The 20,369-nt window shown below is 45.4% G+C and overlaps 2 protein-coding genes across 4 annotated transcripts in view; one reads left to right on the top strand and one right to left on the bottom strand.

Moving 5' to 3' along the window:
• The window catches only part of adap2 (ArfGAP with dual PH domains 2), a 338,187-nt gene that overhangs the window by 102,759 nt on the left and 215,059 nt on the right, over positions 1-20,369 (top strand). The gene's annotated exons all lie outside the window — the stretch shown is intronic.
• rhbdl3 (rhomboid, veinlet-like 3 (Drosophila)) overlaps positions 1-20,369 on the bottom strand; it is an 83,077-nt gene that overhangs the window by 23,305 nt on the left and 39,403 nt on the right. For 2 of the 3 annotated variants that reach the window (XM_078529055.1, XM_078529053.1), the window contains exons 3-8: positions 19,117-19,275; positions 10,919-11,143; positions 10,035-10,183; positions 9,097-9,209; positions 2,702-2,802; positions 98-158 (exon numbers count right to left, since the gene is read on the bottom strand). In XM_078529055.1, the coding sequence (XP_078385181.1) occupies positions 98-158; positions 2,702-2,802; positions 9,097-9,209; positions 10,035-10,183; positions 10,919-11,143; positions 19,117-19,275 (808 nt within the window). The remainder of the gene's footprint in view (positions 1-97; positions 159-2,701; positions 2,803-9,096; positions 9,210-10,034; positions 10,184-10,918; positions 11,144-19,116; positions 19,276-20,369) is intronic. The other variant, XM_078529054.1, reaches the window with a different exon arrangement.

Below are 20,369 nucleotides of genomic sequence, written 5' to 3'. Positions count from 1 at the left end.
GGGCACAGACTACACCACCCCTGAAATCTGCCCTGACAGTGGGCATCATCTACCCTCCTGCACAGGAACGCTCAGCACATTTTCTCCTGGTACTTACTGCAAATCATTGCTATTCCCATCCGGATCAGTTTGAATTGACATCTCATTCCCGACCAACTCTAGAAAAGAAACATAGTTTATAAAGAGGTGCCTTATGGTGATATTATGCACTTTCTATATTGATGCAGACTACATGCCACTATATGACATTCATCTGAATTATAACATCAGATTTTCTGTCTGGCCAGTATCTACGAATTGGTGAGGGATGTTACTGCAGGTAATGGAACACACTCCAGCTCAATTATGATGTTGGTATAAAACACTCAAAAGTTATTTATTTTGGTTCTGCAGTGTTTATATAAAAAGATGCTTGATTTATAATTTACCAAAACATGGAAGTAGCTGACAGGAGGCATCACCAATAGGCAGTTCCTCCAGTCAGGAGGAAAGACTTGTGTTTTCCATCTCATCACAGTCCTGTAGGAATCCTGCAGTTAAAATAAACCTTAAATTGGATGTATGAGTGAGTTTTTGCTTTTGTTAAGACAGTGGTCTATCCATAGGCTGATGTGGCCAAACAGGCCTCTCTATGGGAAGTATCTTTACACAGGACAGGACTCTTCTGTTATCTCAGCCAAGTGGCAGGTTACATTGGTGAATAACTGCAGCTTATGTGACAGTGAGAGTGGAGGCATGGAGGCATCACAGCAAGTGAGGAGGATATTGTTAAAAACAAAAAGCTACTGCGGATGCTGGAAATCCAAAACAAAAACAGAATTACCTGGAAAAACTCAGCAGGTCTGGCAGCATCGGTGGAGAAGAAAAGAGTTGACGTTTCGAGTCCACATGACCCTTCAACAGAACTGTTCTGTCGAAGGGTCGTGTGGACTCGAAACGTCAACTCTTCTTCTCCACCGATGCTGCCAGACCTGCTGAGTTTTTCCAGGTAATTCTGTTTTTGTTTGAGGAGGATATTGTATTTGCTGAAAAAAGACATGTCAAAGATTTTCATCTTGCGTGTACTGAAAGCAACATACGCAGGGCCCTGTTCTTTGCAGACAGAAAGAATACTGTACGCACTTTGCGCATGTTTCAGCTAAACAAAATAAGTGACAGCCATTCCCTGACTCATTCCTCAGGGCGATGTCTTGACCTATCAGGGTCAAGCTGTCTGGTTTAAATTTCAACAATTCTTGGCAGTTAACTGTTAGTCACCATCACTTGTGCATTCACGCCTCCACCAATCATAGTCCATTTAACAACCAATCAGCACTCTCTTCATATACAGTATAAATTGTTTTCTCTTTGTATTGGTTGCGCAGTGTCCTGATGAGTGCAAGATGAAAAGCTTCAATGTGTCTCTTTTTTCAACAATACTCAAGTTCTGTACTACCAAACGACTAGATATTGTATTTGTTAGTGCTCTGGATTGATGAGTTCAAATCCCACAATGAGCAGTTTGAGAACTTGAACTCAGTTTTATCAAACATTTCTGGGAATAAAATGCTGATATCAGTGAAAATGACCAGGAAGCTCTGGGATTGTTGTAAAAACCCAATCACTTCCTTAAGGGAAGGAAATTTGCTATCTTTAACGAGTCTGGCCTGTGTGAATCTAGTCTCACACCAAACTGGTTGACTTTTAACTTCTCACTGAAGTGGCTGAGCAAACTACTCAGTTGTATCAAACCGCTACAAAGTTCAAGAAGGTGCCCCACCACCTCAGGTTAACTAGGCAATGGGTAATAAATGTCACCTTACCAGTGACATCCACATCTCAAGATTGAATTTTAAAATGTAAATATTGAAATGCCCTTTTTGCCACTCTGACTCTCGAAACCAAGCAAATCTCAAAACTGATCTATATGCTCAGTAACCAATCAGTGTATATACAAACGTATGAATTAGAAGCAAGAGTAGGCCACTCAGCCCTTGAGCCTGCTCTGCCATTCAATAAGATCATGGCTGATCTGATTGTATCCTCAACTCTACATTCCTGCCTACCCTGATAACCTTTCACCTGCTTACTTATGAAGAATCTATCTAGCTCTGCCTTAAAAATATTCAAAGACTCTGCTTCCACCACCTTTTGAGGAAGAGAATTCCAAAGATTCAAAACCACAAAATTTCTCTTCATCTCTGTCCTAAATGGGCGACGCCTTATTTTGAAACTGTGACCCCCTTAGTTCTAGATTCTCCCATAAGAGGAAACATCCTCCCCACGTCGGCCCTGTCAAGACCCCTCAGGATCTTATATGTTTCAACCAAGTCGCCTCTTACTCTTCTGAACTCCAGTGGATACAAGTCTAGTCTGTCCAACCTTTCCTCATAAAACAACCTGCCCATTCCAGGTATTAGTTTAGTAAACATTCTCTGAACTGCGTCCAATGCATTCACATCCTTCCTTAAATAAGGAGACCAGTACTGTACACTGTGTGTTTAGCCATTTTACTATCGGGGATTCTCTCTGAAGAAAATGCAGCAACAAAAGGAAATTTGTGTTTAAGTCAGTGACACAGATCCCTCACTCTACAAACTGAGGTTTTTCAGAAATCTCAGAGCTGTGTGCCATGTCAGCTGCCAAGTTTTGTTTTATAATGCTCCTGTAAAGTGCCTTGGGACATGAAAAGATCTATATAAATACAAGTTATTGGTGTTACCATGACTACATTAGCTAGATGCGCTGAGACAAGAGCGTAAACTCCTCCTGAAGAACCCGCTACTGGTGCAGTCATATCAGCCACCGACGCAGTCAGTGAACCTGAGAGAGAGAGAGAGGGGGGGAGGTGAGGCTTCAGCAGATAACAATTTACATTTATACAACAGTTTTAAGGTAGAAAAACATCCCAAGGGCGATTTGAGACAAAATTTGACGCTGCGCCACATGAGGCGCTGTTAGGTCAGGTGATCAAATGCTTGGTTGAAGAGGCAGGATTAAGCAGCGTCCTAAAGGTGGAAAGAGAAGTTAAGAGGCGGAGAGGTGTAGGGAGAGAATTCCAGGTAGGGCTACAGAGGGTGCAAGGTGGTAGATTGAGAGACAGTTGCTCAGTCTTCCTGTCCCATCATGGAATACTGTGCTTCTCTCACAACTACCAAGGGCCTGTGATGTTTGTGTGAAATACAGGCCTTTCACTCAAGTAAAAGAACCAGCTTACTCCATCGTCTGTGGTCATTTTCCAAAGTTTTTTTCTTCCCGGTTCTATTTGTAGGTACTGACCTTTGCTGAGGTATGAGGTTTACAGGAGAAACCTGGTTGATCATTTTCCTCTCCCAAGGCTGAGGACACATCAGTTGTAGAACTTCTGCCACAGTCCTGGCTGGGATCAACAACAACATGGTCTGGGGTCTTGCTGTTCTCGGTACCACACAGGAAACACATTAACCACCTGAACATTGTACTGCTAAGAGAGACCTTGCATTCTGTTGCACCTTTGACAACCTCAGGAGCTCCCAAAGCACTTTACAACAAATCCAGTCGCTTTGAAGTGTGGACATTGTTAATGTATGAAATATGGCAGCCAATTTGCACACAGCAAGATCCCCCCTATGTTCATTCACACACACACTCATGCTAGCAAAGGCATGCTCTCAGTCTCTCTCTCTCACACACACAACACACACGCAGACACACACAGACAGACATGCACACAACACACACGCAGACACACACAGGCAGGCAGACACACACACACAGGCAGACAGACACACACAGACACACACACACACACACAGCCAGACAGACACACACACACACAGGCAGACACACACCACACAGGCAGGCACACATTAATATCCTGATTTTACATACATCACAGACACGGAAAATAATTCATTTCTATTACCATGTGAGCTGATTGAAAATCGACCGATTTGTCTCTTCTGACAGACACTCAGGGATCTTCATGTAATTACTGAGACTGATATTGACAAATTGATAAAAAAGAACCATTAAGACACTTGAACCCTGTCATCAGTTCACTTCCTCGCAGTCAGCAATCCATCAGTACGTGGATCAATTCCCAGAAACACCTTGTGATTGTGCTGATGATACCAACTGCCCCTCATGGGTGAATAAATTATTTAGAATTTACAGCGTACAAATAGACCAATCGACTCAACTGTTCCATCTTGGTGTTTATGCTCCATATGAGCCTCATCCTACTTTACTTCATCTCACCCCATCAGCATACCCTTCTATTGCTTTTGTCCTTGTGTTTTTTTTCATTATTCTTCCATGGGATGTGGGCGTTGCTGGCAAGACCAGCATTTGTTGCCCATCTGAGTGTCTTGCTAGGCCATTTCAGGGGGCAGTTAAGAGTCACCCACATTGCTATGGACCTGGAGTCACATGTTGGCCAAACCAGGTAAGGGTGGGTTTTTACAACAATTGATGATAGTTACTGAGGTTAGCATTTAATTCCAGACTTTTAATAATTGAATTTAAATTCCACCAGCTGCTGTGATGGGATTTGAACCCATTAGCATTAGCCTGGGCCTCTGGATTATGAGTCCAGTGACATTCTCACTATGCCACCATCTCCCCCTAATCTGTTTATCTAACTTCGCTTTAAATGCATCTATACTATTCCTACCTTTCCTACATTACAACAGTGACTACATTTCAAAAGTACCACATTGGTTCAAAGCACTTTGGAATATCTGGTGGTTGTGAAAGGTGCCATATAAATGCAAGTCTTTCTTTCTACTTCCTTCAACCACTCCCTGTGGTAGCAAGTTCCACATTCTCACCACTCTGAGTAAAGAGGTTTCTCTGGAATTCTTGATTGGATAACATAGTAATATTTATTGCTGCTAGTTCTGGACTCCCCGACAAGTGGAAACATCTTCTCATTGTCCACTCTATTGAAACACTTTCATAATTTTAAAGACCTCTATAAGGCCATCCCTCAGCCTTCACTTTTCTAGAGAATAGAGTCCCAGCCTGTTCAGTCTTTCCTGATAGGTAAACGTTATGCAGGTGATTTGCAAATTAGGTAATGACACTGATAAGCAGTGATTTGTAGTTAAACACTAGCCAACAGCAAAGTAGTGCAGATGATGGAAATCTGAAATAAAGCCAGAAAAGACTGCAATCACCCAGCAGGTCATCTGTGGAGAGGGAAACACAGGGTTAACATCCAGGCATAACTAGAAGATGTTGGGAGTGGGATTGATTGGATTGCTCTGTGGAGAGCTGGCATAGACTCAATAGGCCAAATAGCCTCCTTCTGTGCTGTAATTGACTCTATGTTACAGATGAAGAGTTTATGAGCGAATCAAGTGAAGTCTGTGGGTGGGTGGAAAGTGAGCGATGATTAAATGACAGGAGCACCGATGATGCAAATCAAGGAGGTGATGATGGGAGAAATTAGAGAAATGAAGGGTGTCCCAGAGGATGTGTGATTGGAAACAGCGGAGGAGCAGGGAGCATAGAAAAACCAGCAAAGTAAAAGGCTCTATTTTTCTGGCTCATCATAGAATGATATAGCACAAAAGGAGGCCATTCAGCCTATCGTGCCTGTGCCAGCCCTTTGAAAGGGTTATCCAATTTGTCCCACTCCCCTGCTCTTTCCCCAAAGCTCTGCAAATGTTTCCTTTTCTGTTAATTGGGTATTAACCAATTCCCTTTTGAATGTTATTGTTGAATGTACTTCCACCACCCTTTTAGGCAGCACATTCCAGATCGTAACTTGCTGTGTAAAAAGTGTTCCTCCAAGATCTCTTCACTCCTCAAATTCTGGCCTGCATCCCTGATTTTAATCAATCCACCACTGGCAGCCCTGCCTTCAGCTCTGGAACTCGTTCCCTAATGTGCTCCATCTCTCTCTCTCCTCCTTTCAGACACTCCTTAAAACCTACCTCTTTGACCAAGCCATTGGTCATCTGACCTAATATCTCCTTTGTGGATCAGAGTCAAATTTTGTTGGATAATGTTCCTAAGAAATACCTTGGGATGTTTTACTATATTAAAGGTGCTATATAAATGTAAACTGTTGTCATATTCTCCAAGCCTTTCAAGTTTTGTCTTTTCAAATATGTATCCAATTTCCTATTGAAAGTTAAATTTAATCTGCCTCCACTGCGCTTTCAGGCAGTGCGTTCGAGATCATAACAACTTGCTGCTGAGTTAAAATAAATGATCTCTTCCCCCCTCCCACCCCTTCCCCACTCTTTTTTTTGTCAATATCTTCAATCTGTCCTGGCAGTGGGAACAGTTTCTCCCAACCTATCAAAAGTTATGGCCCGACTCTTCCGCTCAGCGTTGGAACCCTTATTTCTGACATTGATCGAGCAAAAAAGATACACACTTACCTTCCTCCAATTTTTCAGAACAATCTTCCAATGGAGAATCCTGCAGAACTCGATCAGTGCAGGAAACCTCAGAGGAAGCAGTGCTGAGAATCTGTGTAGAAGCCACCCCCTTTTTTTATGGCACTAACTGCCATATGTGGGTAAGTAAGAGTTTAAATGTCCCAAAGCTTCTTTGAAAAGCAATGGAGAGAAGGTAATTGTGTAAGAGGGTAGGGTGGGGAAAGCAAGTGGGTAGAGCGGGTAAAGTAAGGGGGTAAGGTGGGTAGGGTAAGGTAAGTAGGTAAGGAGTAGGGTGGTTAAGGTAGGTGGGTAAGGGGGTGGGGTAAGGCAGGTAGGATGGTGAAGTTGGGTCAGGTTGAGTTGAAGGGGAGTTGGGAGTGAAGTCTGGGGTTCGAGGGGGAGTCAGGGAGTGTCAATGTGTGTGATTGGGGGATCAGATCTGTAGTTACCCAGGTATTAGGCTAGGTTTTAGTCTGTCTAACATTTCCTGGGTGATCCAGGTAAGTCCCACAGAACTGTCAGAAGTCTCAGACTCCAACTCAGAGTTGGAGACATTCTCAGAGGGCTCCGGGAGCAGGGAAATTGGCAAACTTCCCGGGAAATTCCCACAGAGTCATTGCATTGGGATTTCTGAGGGGTCTCATAGTGCGTCTTGGGGGATACTTCTGGTCTCTGACTGGAAACTGGAAGGTGTGGGCCTATGTATTCATCTGTAACATAGTCAGGCTGAAGCATAATCCTTTGTTTCTCTCTCCCATAGATGCTATCTGATCTTCTGAGTATTAGCTGGTGCTCACTTGGTGGCTCTCACCTCTGAGTCAGAGGTTGTGGGTTCAAGTCCAACTCCAGGTGCAAAATCTAGGCTGATTCTCCAATGCAGCATTGAGCGAGTGCTGCACTGTCAGTGGTGCTGTCTTTTAGATAAGACATCAAACCCCATCTGCCCTCTCAGGTACACTTAAAAAGCCCCATGGCACCTTTGAGGAAGTGAGGAGTTTCACCTCATGTCCCTTAACTAACGTCACTGGAGCAGATTATCGGGTCATTTTCCATTGCTTTCTGTGCTCAAATTAACTGATGTGTTTCCCTCATTACACTTTAAAAATACTTCATTGGTTACCTGGGATATCCTGAGGTCATGAGCTCTCTATAAGTACAACATCAGGGAGAAAGATATAGAAGGCTATGTCGATGGGGTTAGATAAAGAGATGCGGAGAGAGGTTCATGGATGGCATTTATACTGACACAGGGTCTGCTGGGCTGCTTCTGTGCTGTAAATATTTTGTAAGTCTTTCTTTTTCTTTCATCTCTTATTTATTTTATTTAATCTTATTTGATTTTTACAGATCTTTTAGAAATCATATTCCACAATTCCAAACAATTTTCTGGAGACTGCTTAACTAATCTACAGTGGCTGATATTCTCCTGTAGTATTCCCCTGTCCTATCCACTCAGAGCTGACCTAACTTTTAAACCCAGCTCATCCTTTGCAATTAAACAGCTTCCCTGCAAACGTCCACCAATGTCACTAACTGAGGTCAGTTAACTTGGCACAGACGGACAATTGAACTTTGGCCTCTTTCTAAGTCAAGATGGTTCAATATTACAACAACAGCTGGAAAAAAAGAAAAGCACATTAATAAATGATGTGGGGAATCGAACAGCATGAGCTCGGCTCCTGATTTCCTGTGTTTTTATTTCTGGTAGAGGATCAGTCCTTGGTCCAAGACAGTCCCAGAATTAACGCAGAGACCGGGCAGCAAAAGCCACAACTCAATAACCCACTAATCGCCCCTCCATTTCAAATTGTTTTTCTACCCTCCTTTGCTTTAAACTCACATCTTCCAGCCAGCTGTTTGCAATTACAACTTGCTTTGACTCCCATCTGAGTCACAGCACAAATTCCAGATAAAACAAAGTCTTTCACAAGAGCATCAAATTCAGATCTACATTCCCTTTTCTGTGTTAACTCGCTTTTGATTCTCATTTGGGAGTGGGTCAGTTACACTCTTCCACCGGTTAAACTGATCGACACTCTCTTCACCGGTTAAATTGATCAACACTTCTCTGTCGGTTAAACTGATCGACCCTCTCTTCACTGATCAAACTGATTGATGCTCTTTCTATTGGTTAGACTGATTGCTGTGTTCTTCACCAGTTAGATTGATTGGACCTCCCTCTGCCAGTTAAAATAATTGCTCATGAGTAGTCAGGGCCTCTGCTGTTTAATACAGAGTGTGAGCTGTGGCTTATTGGGTAGCACTCAACCAGAAAGTCATGGGTTCAAGTCCCACTTCAGAGACTTGAGTGTACAGTCTAAGCTACCATTTGTAGGGCTGGGGGAATGCTGTATTGCTGGAGGTGCCATAATTTAGATGAGATGTTAAACTGTGGCCTTGTCTGCCCTTAAGTGGGTTTTTGAAGGAAATGAGGAGAGGGGTGCTTCCCCAGTGTCCTGACCAATATTTATCCCTCAGCCAACATCTCTTTAAAAAAAAATCTGGTGCTTTATCTCATTGCTATTTTTGGGAGCTTGCTGTGCGCAAAAGACAGAGCCCAAAGGCAGAAGCTTTAAAATGAGGAACTCCACTGGGGACAGCGTTGGAAAGTGTTGGAGGACATCAGGAAGAGTTAGAGAAAGTCCTAGAAGAAAATCAAGCTAAATCTGGAACACAGATCTTAGCGCCAAATGCTGCCGGGACTCTGGGGGTTCCCGCCATGTGGATTTCCGTGACCTGTTACCTGCGAGTACTCCAGCAAGGTAGACAAAGCTAATGCGGAGAGCGCCGTGCACCATCTCGAGCGGAACACCGACCAGGAGCTGCAGCACCACATTGAAGCCCAGGTGTTCGACCCTGGAACAAAGAACGTTCACAGTCACGGTCAGGATGCACACTTTGACAAAAGCCTCACCTCCTCGTGCGGTAATCAGTAACAGAACAGCCCGGCACTCTATCAATTCCACAGGACGTTGATGAGTTCTCTCCGACACCCCTCCCCTGGCTACAACACACTTGCATTTATATAGCTCCTTGCAAAACGTTCCAAATCACTTCACAGGGCGCCATCAAACAGAAGTTTGAGGAGATTTACTGGAATGGTAACAGTGATCAGTAACTTCAGTTATGTGGAGAGACGAGATAAGCTGGGGTTGTTTTTCTTGGAGCAGAGAAGGGTAAGGGCATATTTAATGGAGGTGCTCAAAATTGAGGTGTTTTGATCAGGTAAATAAGGAGATACTGCTTCCACTGGAAGGGGGGTCAGTAACCAAAGGATACGGGCTAAAAATAATTGACAAAAAATGAGAGAGAAGCTGAGGAGAAATATTTTTACGCAGCGAGTTGTTGTGATCTGGAATGTGCTGCCTGAGATGATGCTGGAGACAGATTCAGTAGTAACTTTCAAGAGGGAATTGGGAAATATTTGCAGGGTTATGTGTGAAAAGCAGGGGGAGTAGGATTAATTGGATAGCTATTTCACAAAGAGCCAGCAGAGGCATGATGGGCCGAATGCCCCGTTTCTGTGCTGTAACTATCATTACAATCATTCCAACTGTAGGTTCTAATCCCAGGACTGACGCCACAAGGTCTTAGTGGTGTAGCTGTGCAGCATGAGGAGGAACGTAGGTGCCAATGCTGAGGCTATATAAATGAAGCAGTCACTGTGTAGCAGCTACTCACCCGACATGCATGAAGATGTAGCTGAGGTAACGCCAGACCTGTCTACGAAGCTGCGGCTGGTAGACCAATGGGTTGTCCAAATATGATGGGTGTGTGATTTGTAGCACCCACTTCTCCAAGACCAGCCCATAATAGACAAAGATGGCGATCTGTTGAATACAGTTCAGATCACATACATTATACAACTCCCTGCTCACTCCCTACTGAGTCAAAACCAACCAGACTCTTCAAAAGAAGGAAAGAACTAGGATTTATGTGCTGTGCTTTTCATAACCTTTGGGGCTTCTGAAAGCGCTTTGCAGCCAATGGAGTGTGTAGTCACTGTTGGCTGAAGAAGTAGGTTTTAACAAGTGTCTTAAAGGAGGAGAAAGGAGTAGAGACTCGGAGAGGTTTAGGAAGGGAATTCCACAGGTTAGAGCCCAGGCAACTAAAGGCATGGCCACCAATAAAAACTGGGGATGTTCAAGAGTCAGAATTGGAGGAGTGCAGAGATCTGGGAGGGTTGTAGGACTGAAGGAGATTGCAGAGGTAGAAAGGAGTGAAGCCATGGAGGGGTGGGAATTTTAAATTCAAGGCATCCCCAGACTGGGAGCCAATATGAGCACCGGGATGATGGGTGAACGGGACTTAGTCAAAGTAAGGACATGGGTAGCAAAGGGCTGGATGAGCTCAAGTTTACTGGGGTTTCAAGGTGGGAGGCCAGGAGTCATTAGAATAGTCAAGTCTGAAGGTAACAAAGGCATGGATGAGGGTTCCAGCAAGTTTGAGTTGAGGCATGGACAAAGTTGGGTGATGTTATAGAGGTGGAAATAGGTGGTGTTGCTGATGGTGAGGATATGTGGTTAAAAGCAGCCCTTGATCCCTTGAACGCGATGGTGACTCACCTCCAGAATGGTGACAGTGATCATAAACCAGGGTGGGGGACAGCATGTGTAGCTGTCGTAGTACCACTTGCGGTCCAGTCCCCGGGGCAGGGTCTCATAGGCGATGTGCCGGATGAATCGCTGGGATAGGGTGAGGCCTGTTTCCTCCAGGAGAGAGTTGGCACGGAGACGGTGATTTCCCAGATGGATCGCACGGCAGAAGCTGTTGGATCGTTTGTTGCTCATCTGGTTTAAAAAAAGCACACATGCAGTGGGGGGATTAACTTCCACCAAACCCAAACAAGGCTGGAATACCCTGTAAACGGACAGTATTTACCTAGAGCCCTCATGCTTTCCATTGGTTAGTCAGAGCAGCCCGAGGAGCCAGGTATTGGATCCATATTTTTTAAAAATTCATTCACGGGATGTGGGCTTCGCTGGCTGGGCCAGCATTTATTGCCCATCCCTAATTGCCCTTGAGAAGGTGGTGGTGAGCTGCCTTCTTGAACCGCTGCAGTCCCTGTGGTGTAGGTACACCCACAGTGCTGTTAGGGAGGGAGTTCCAGGATTTTGACCCAGCAACAGTGAAGGAACGGTGATGTATTTCCAAGTCAGGATGGTGAGTGACTTGGAGGGGAACTTCCAGGTGGTGGTGTTCCCATCTATCTGCTGCCCTTCTTCTAGACGATAGCAGTTGTGGGTTTGGAAGGGGCTGTCTAAGGACCCTTGGTGTGTTTCTGCAGAGCATCTTATAGATGGTACACACTTCTACCACTTTGCGTCGGCGTTGGAGGGAGTGAATGTTTGTGGATGGGGTGCCAATCAAGCGGGGCTGCTTTGTCCTGGATGGTGTCCAGCTTCTAGGGTGTTGTTGAAGCTGCACTCATCCAGGCAAGTGAGGAGTATTCCATCACACTCCTGACTTGTGCCTTGTTGATGGTGGACAGGCTTTGGGGAGTCAGGAGGTGAGTTACTCGTCGTAGGATTCCTAGCCTCTGACCTGCTCTGGTAGCCACAGTATTTATATGGCTGGTCCAGTTCAGTTTCTGCTCAAAGGTAACCCTTCGGATGTTGATAGTGGGGGATTCAGCGATGGTAATGCCATTGAACGTCAAGGGGCGATGGTTAGATTCTCTCTTGTTGGAGATGGTCATTGCCTGGCACTTGCGTGGCATGAATGTTAATTGCCACTTGTCAACCCAAGCCTGAATGTTGTCCAGGTCTTGCTGCATTTGGACATGGACTGCTTCAGTATCTGAGGAGTTGTGAATGGTGCTGAACATTGTGCAATCATCAGCGAAAAGCCCCATTTCTGACCTTATGATGGAAGGAAGGTCATTAATGAAGCAGCTGAAGATGGTTGAGCCGAGGACACTACCCTGAGGAACTCCTGCAATGATATCCTGGAGCTGAGATGACTGATCTCCAACAACCACAACCATCTTCCTTTGTGCTCGGTATGACTCCAACCAGTGGAGAGTTTTTCCCCCTTATTCCCATTGATTCCAGTTTTGCTAGGGGTCCTTGATGCCACATTCGGTCAAATGCTGCCTTGAAGTCAAGGGCAGTCACTTTCACCTCACCTCTGGAGTTCAGCTCTTTTGTCCATGTTTGAACCAAGACTGTAATGAAGTCAACACACTTCTCCAGTGAGTTGTTTAATTGTCCACCACCATTCACAGCTGGATTTGGCAGGACTGCAGAGCTTAGATCTGATCCATTGGTTATGGAATCGCTTAGCTCTGTCTATCACTTGCTGCTTATGCTGTTTGGCATGCAAGTAGTCCTGTGTTAAAGCTTCACCAGGTTAACACCTCATTTTTAGGTATGCCTGGTGCTGCTCCTGGCATGCCCTCCTGCACTCTTCATTGAATCAGGGTTGATCCCCTGGCTTGATGGTAATGGTAGAGTGGGGGATATGCCGGGCCATGAGGTTACAGATTGTGTTCTAGTACAATTCTGCTGCTGCTGATGGCCCACAGCGCCTCATGGTTGCCCAGTCTCGAGTTGTTAGATCTGTTCGAAATCTATCCAATTTAGCACAGTGGTAGTGCCACACAACCCGATGGAGGGTATCCTCAATGTGAAAACAAAATATTATGGGTGCTGAAAATCTGAAACAAAAACTGCTGGAAAAACTCAGCAGGTCTGACAGCATCTGTGGAGAGAGAAACAGAGTTAACGTTTCGAGTCCGTGTGACTCTTCATCAGAACTAATGAGAAATGGAAATATGGTGAAATATAAGCTGTTTAAGGGGGGTTGGACAGGCGAAGCTGGATAGAGGGCCAGTGATAAGTGGAGGCAAAGGAGAGATGTCATAAACAAAAGGTCAAAGGGGTGTTGACGGTGGTGATATTAGCCAAAGGATATGCTAATGGTGACATTAAGGGTAGAAAGCAGGATGAGCAAGTGACAGATGGCCCTAGTGGGGGTGGGGTGGGGGGAGGGGATTGAAATAGGCTAAAAGGTAGGGATAAAACAATATGGAAATAAATTGTAAAAATAATAATCCTTAATGTGAAGATGGGACTTTGTCTCCACAAGGACTGTGCGGTGGTCACTCCTACCGATACTGTCATGGACAGATACATCTGTGGCAGGCAGGTTGGTGGGGATGAGGTATTGTATGTTTTTCCCTCTTGTTGGTTCCCTCAACACCTGCCGCAGACTGAATTCAGTAGCTAAGTCCTTTAGGACTCGGCCATCTCGGTCAGTAGTGGTGCCACCGAACCACTCTCGGTGATGGACATTGAGTCCCCCACCCAGAGTACAAACTGCATCCTTACCACCCTCAGTGCTTCCTCCAAGTGATGTTCAACTGATTCATCAGCTGAAGGCGGGGTGGAGGGTTGGTAGTTTCCTTGCCGATGTTTGACCCGATGCTATGAGACTTCATGGAGTCTGGAGTCGATGTTGAGGACTCCCAGGGCAACTCCCTCCTGACTGTATACCACTGTGCTGTCACCTCTGCTGGGTCTGTCCTGCTGGTGGGGCAGGACATACCCAGGGATGGTGATGGTGGTGTCTGGGACATTATCTGTAAGGTATGATTCTATGAGGATGACTGTCAGGCTGTTGCTTGACTAGTCTGTGAGACAGCTCTCCCCCCAGGTGTTAGTAAGGAGGGTCAACAGGGCTGAGTTTGCCGTTGTTGTTTCCAGTGGCTAGGTTGATGCCGGGTGGTCTGACCGATTTCATTCCTTTGAGGCTTTCTTTTTTTAGCAGTTTGAGACAACTGAGAGGCTTGCTAGGCCATTTCAGAGGGTAGTTAAGAGTCAACCGCATTACTGTGGGTCTGGAGTCAGGGCAAGGTTGACTGATTTCCTTCCCTTTCATTGGTTAACCGGATGGGTTTTTACAACAATCGACAATGGTTTCATGGTCACCATTAGACTTTTAATTTCAGATTTTTATTGAATTCAAGTTCCACCATCTGCTGTGGTGAGATTCAAACCCAGAGCGTTACCCTGGGTCTCTGGGTTACTAGTCCAGCGACAACACCACCGCCTCCCCCATAGATTCAGGGTCCAATGCATGTCAGACAAAGTGTTTCACAGTCAATGAAGTGTTGCCACTGTTGTAATGTAGGAAACATGGCAGCCAATTTGTGCACAGCAAGCTCCCAGAAACAGCCGTGTAATAATAAGCAGATAATCTGTTTTCAGTGGTGTAGGTTGAGGGATAAAAATTGTCCAGGACACGGGGAAAAACTCCTCTGATTTTCTTCAAATTATGGCTGTGGGATCTTTTGTACCTGAAAGGGCAGATGAGGCCTCGTTTTAATGTCCCATCCAAAGGGCAGCACCTCTGACAGTGCAGCATTCCTTTAGTACTGCTGTGCGCGCGCAACCAGGATTTTGTGCTCAAGTGGGACTTGAACCCACAACCCTCTGACTCTGAGACGAGGGCGCTGCTCTGAACCACAGCCAGGCAACCTTCTAAATAACTAATCCTCACCCATGAGAAAACACACTCCCAGTTGGCCGGGAGCTTTAATGTGAATGTCAAAGGCTTCCATCAATCTGACCAATTCACATAATATTTACTGGAACCTTTCCCCCATCTGATTCACAATGTTAATTCCTTCACCCAGCTGTGAAATGAGAACCTAATGTTCAGGAGAACTGTAAGGGGTGCAGACAGTTTGATTGTTGAGCGGTATTCACAGTTTTCATTACTCTGTTCTATTTCTGGATGATTGGCTGGAAACTGGGGACTTATTTCTGCTGCATTGAACATCCCATCTTGGAAGTTGGAGAATTTAAATTCAGTTGACAAAAGCTGGTTTCAGTAAAAGTGACCGTGAGCTATTGGATTGTTGTCTGAGCCCTGGTGATTTCCTCATGTCCTTTAGGGAAGGAAACCTGCTGTCCTTAACCAGCCTGGCCTATCAGTGACTCCAGTCCCACACCAGCCTGGCCTATCAGTGACTCCAGTCCCACACCAGCCTGGCCTATCGGTGACTCCAGTCCCACACCAGCCTGGCCTATCAGTGACTCCAGTCCCACACCAGCCTGGCCTATCAGTGACTCCAGTCCCACACCAGCCTGGCCTATCGGTGACTCCAGTCCCACACCAGCCTGGCCTATCGGTGACTCCAGTCCCACACCAGCCTGACCTATCGGTGACTCCAGTCCCACACCAGCCTGACCTATCGGTGACTCCAGTCCCACACCAGCCTGGCCTATCGGTGACTCCAGTCCCACACCAGCCTGGCCTATCGGTGACTCCTGTCCCACACCAGCCTGGCCTATCGGTGACTCCAGTCCCACACCAGCCTGACCTATCGGTGACTCCAGTCCCACACCAGCCTGGCCTATCGGTGACTCCAGTCCCACACCAGCCTGGCCTATCGGTGACTCCAGTCCCACACCAGCCTGGCCTATCGGTGACTCCAGTCCCACACCAGCCTGACCTATCGGTGACTCCAGTCCCACACCAGCCTGGCCTATCGGTGACTCCAGTCCCACACCAGCCTGGCCTATCGGTGACTCCAGTCCCACACCAGCCTGGCCCATGGAGAGGGTAGATGAGGGTATTATGTTTGATGTTATGTTTTTAGACTTTCAAAAAGTGTTTGATAAAGTACACATGCTAGATTTGTTAGAAAAATTGATGCTGATGGGATTAAAGATAATGGTTGCATGGATATGGTATTGGATAGAGACTCAGAAAAGAGGGAGCAGAGCAGTGGTAATCAATTGTTTTCACGCTGGAGGAAAGTGTTGCTCCCGAGGGATCACTGCTCTTTCCTGGGTACATTAATGACCTGGACATGGGCTTTATCATAGGGCATAGTTTCAAAGTTTGCAAATGACATGAAACTCAGAAATGTAGGAAGCATCGAGGAGGATAGTAACAGACTTCAGGAGGACTTTGAAAGATGAGAAAATGGACAAAAACATGGCAAATGAAATTTAATGCAGAAAATTGAGAAGTGATACATTTTGGTCAGAAGAATGAAGAGAGGCAATATAAACTAAAGGGTATAATTAAAGGCAGGAGTAGAGAGACCTGGGGTATATTTTATATATATATATGTAAGGTATAAAACACACAAATGTTTGAAGGTGGCAAGCTGTGCTAAACCATTACTAAATACCAGTTAGGCCCCAGCTGGAGTCCTGTGTTCAATTCTGGTCACCACACTTTAGGAAGGATGGCAAGACCCCTGTGTTCACACTGAGAGGGCAGACCCTCCACCTGTTTCCTGTATTGATCCATTGCTGGGGGCGGACAGGGTGAGCTCACACTCACATCATCACCGATAGTGGGACACAGTCAGCTGACCCCATTGGTCAGCTGACTGACCCCTCACAATGAACAGAGGAAATGACACAATGGAGATGGCGTGGGGGCTTTCCGGAAGGTGGAAAGATGCAAACTCCATCCCACAGGGTCCAGACTCCAACCTCAGAGCGGGAGGCAGCAGCAAGAAACTGGTGACTAAGTGATGGCAGAGGTCTGGGAGTGGGTTGTCCAGCTACATTTTAGGCTGCAGTCAGTGCCCAGAATAGGGGCGGGAGGGGTAAAAACCAGAAGTCCATTCAGCTAAGTAACCTTCAACATCATGTATTGTTTCTGGCAACAAGAGAAATAATGTAGAAGCTCCAGACTGTGGTTACAGTCAGGAATGACTGCCACCCTCTCAGCCTGCAGTATATCTTCATCATTTGCAGGGTGTCGGTGTCCTCACTCAGCAGCTAGATTCAGGGAGCTAAGGTATCAATGACTCACTTCTAGCTCCATGTTTGGTTCATTGGGAAAACTCTTAAGATTTAAGAGTTTCTCACTTGGTCCTATCCAGTACAACTTCCTAGAAATCAGTTGGAAAATGGAGTCTAACTGAGACCACACTCAGCACCATCAGTCTCAGCATTCTCTGCTCCCTGTGAATTAAAATGAGATAGTCTGAAATGTGACATGGAACTGACCGACTGGTGGGGAGTGTCACTGTGAACAAAACATTTCAGTTTATTAACCCGTCTAAAATACCCTGTCTTTCAGTTGCATGGTGCTTCCTCTATAAAATAATAGATACTGGGGGAGTGAGTTACAGACTGGAATCTAATCGAGGGGTTCAGGGTGGTTTATATATAGAACAATAGATACCTGGGAGTGAGTTACAGACTGGAATCTAATTGATGGGGGTTCGAGGTGGTTTATATATAGAATAACAGATACCCGGGAGTGAGTTACAGACTGGAATCTAATCGAGGGGTTCGGGGTGGTTTATATATAGAATAACAGATACCCGGGAGTGAGTTACAGACTGGAATCTAATCGAGGGGTTCGGGGTGGTTTATATATAGAATAACAGATATCCGGGAGTGAGTTACAGACTGGAATCTAATCGAGGGGTTCGGGGTGGTTTATATATAGAATAACAGATATCCGGGAGTGAGTTACAGACTGGAATCTAATCAAGGGGTTCAGGGTGGTTTATATATAGAACAACAGATACCTGGGAGTGAGTTATAGACTGGAATCTAATTGGGGGGTTCAAGTGGTTTATATATCAAATAACAGATACCCGGGAGTGAGTTACAGACTGGAATCTAATCGAGGGGTTCAGGGGGTTAAAAATAGAATAATAGATATCCGGGAGTGAGTTACAGACTGGAATCTAATCGAGGGGTTCGGGCGCTTACAAGTTATTACATAGATTATACAACACAGAGACAGTGTATCCAGCCCAACTATTCTGTGCTGATGTTTATACTCCACACGAGTCTCCTCCCAATCTCCCTCATCTCCACCTATCTGCTTATCTTTCTATTCCCTCTTCTCTCTTTACCTGTCTAGTAAATTCTATTTGCCTCAAAATAAAAGAAGATTTATTTTCTTGAATAAAAGACATTTTCCCTTATTTCCCTGTTGGATTGATTAATAACTATCCAGTATTTATGGACCCTAGTTTTGGATTCTCCCAGAAGTAGAAACATTCTCTCCACATCTGCCCTGTCCAAGCCATTCATCATTTTAAAGATCTCTATCAGATACCCTCCAGTTTTTTTTTTAAAAGATGAAAGCTCTAATCTTCTTTAATAGTTTTAAACTCTGCATTCTACTACCATCCTCGTAAATATAAGGGGTGACTTTCAGCAGGTGCATTCAGGCTAATGAGAATTTGAGGTCAGGAACTAAAACGCCAATTTTTTCCTGTGTTTAATGTAAGACACCATCTTGGTAAAGGATTTGAAACCAGTGTCAGGAACGGTGCCCAGAAACTTGTTAATCAGCTGATTTTCACTTAAAATGCCTGCTCATGCTCATTAAAGAAGCTACAAAGCATTTTGGTGGCTAACACTTCAACTCATGCCCTTTCCTAACAGTGACCAGCTGTTTGGGGATAAACTGTGTTGATGTCAGTTTTGAACGCTATTTAAAGGGATACTCACCATTCCACGGTTACTACTGCTGGAGCTGTGAGGAGAACCTTGAAACACATCGAGAGACGTTCTGGGACACTTTACTTCACCAATAGACCAGCAACATTTATTCTGGAAAATTCTCCGAGGACCTCGCCTAAAAAGAGTAAAGGTTGTGCTACTCCATCTTACAGGAGTCAGTGGGAGAAAGGGAGTACTTAGTCTTGGACAACACATGGAAAGATTACATGACTGTGGTGATCTTCATTTTCAGGCTGTTTCAAGAATTATATCTCACTTTCCCTAAACATTCTCCTCTTTCCAACTTGTTTTGATGTCTCACTCACCAGGTTTACAAAGTCCTGGTAGCAGACCATCCCTTCAGAATTGTTGTCTGCCAAAGCCAAAAGCACCTCCAGCTTGTGTGGCTCGAGCTCCGAGCTGTGGGCTTGCAGAAGGTTCCGGAACTTTTCAGTGCTAATGTAGCCTGTGTTCGCAGGATCAAACTGTCAGAAAAATGAAGAGGACAGAGTGTAACACAAAGACATGACAGAGCTCCCAATAACCCCAACACAAAACCCAATGTCACTGTCCTACCACCCCCCTCCCCCCAAAATACAGTGAAACATCATAGCAGATAGGATAAAGATGGACTTTAACTTCAACATAAATACTGAGAATGATAATGGAGTGGAATGGTCTGTCGGGAATAATAAGGACCAGGAGTGGTGGGAATGGTCCGCATTGAGAATGGTCAGTATTGGGAAGGGTCAGTACTGGGAAGGGTCAGTATTGGGAACGATCTGTATTGAGAATGATCAGTTTTAGGAATGGTCAGTAAGTACTGTGATCACTGGAATAGGGTCAAGGAGCTGAATGGCCTCCTGTTCCTGTAAGAACATAAGAAAGGAGAGCAGGAGATGACCACTTGGCCCCTTGAGCCTGTTCTGCTATTTGATATGGCTGATCTTCTACTACAATGCCACTTTTTTGACTTTTCCCTAAAGCCCTTAATTCCCTTAGTGTCTAAAAAGGATTATAATCCCTCAAACCTGGGCCCTGATACGAGTGGGAGCTTCATGACGTGGGAGGGAGAGGGATTTTGACAGTGAGTAGATCAGCAGTTTGGCTGCCGAAAGAGACAGAAAATCTTTAGGTAGGTACAACAGTGAGGTTGGTCACCATATGGTTAAAGCGTCTCCGTCTCTAATGACCCCAGAGCTGTGACAGAAGCAGGGCAGCCACTTCTCGCTGTCACTTACACAATTAGGTACAGCAGCTCCTTGAATATTTCACACTGTGGGGCTGCAGACTGTCTTGGAAATCCCTGCCCTTCACTCTAACTTTAATGGATCCCATCCATCGATATGAAAGATGCTTCCCAAGAGATTAGCTATCAGTGTCCCAATGTGGCCGGGGAGGGAGGGGGTTGGAATGAATATTTAAGCAAGAGCTGACCTCAGCATTGTGAATAATTCATAGCAAGTGAGTGGGGGGGGAGTGGGGGGTGGGGTGGGGGGAGTGGGGGAAGTGGGGGAGGTGGTGGGGGGTGGGGTGGGGGAAGTGGGGGGGTGGGGGGAATGGGGGGTGAGGGGGTGGG

Source organism: Cetorhinus maximus, chromosome 24, assembly GCF_964194155.1.
Source record: "Cetorhinus maximus chromosome 24, sCetMax3.hap1.1, whole genome shotgun sequence".
NCBI lineage: Eukaryota > Metazoa > Chordata > Chondrichthyes > Lamniformes > Cetorhinidae > Cetorhinus > Cetorhinus maximus.
This window is presented reverse-complemented; position numbering and strand designations above follow the sequence as displayed.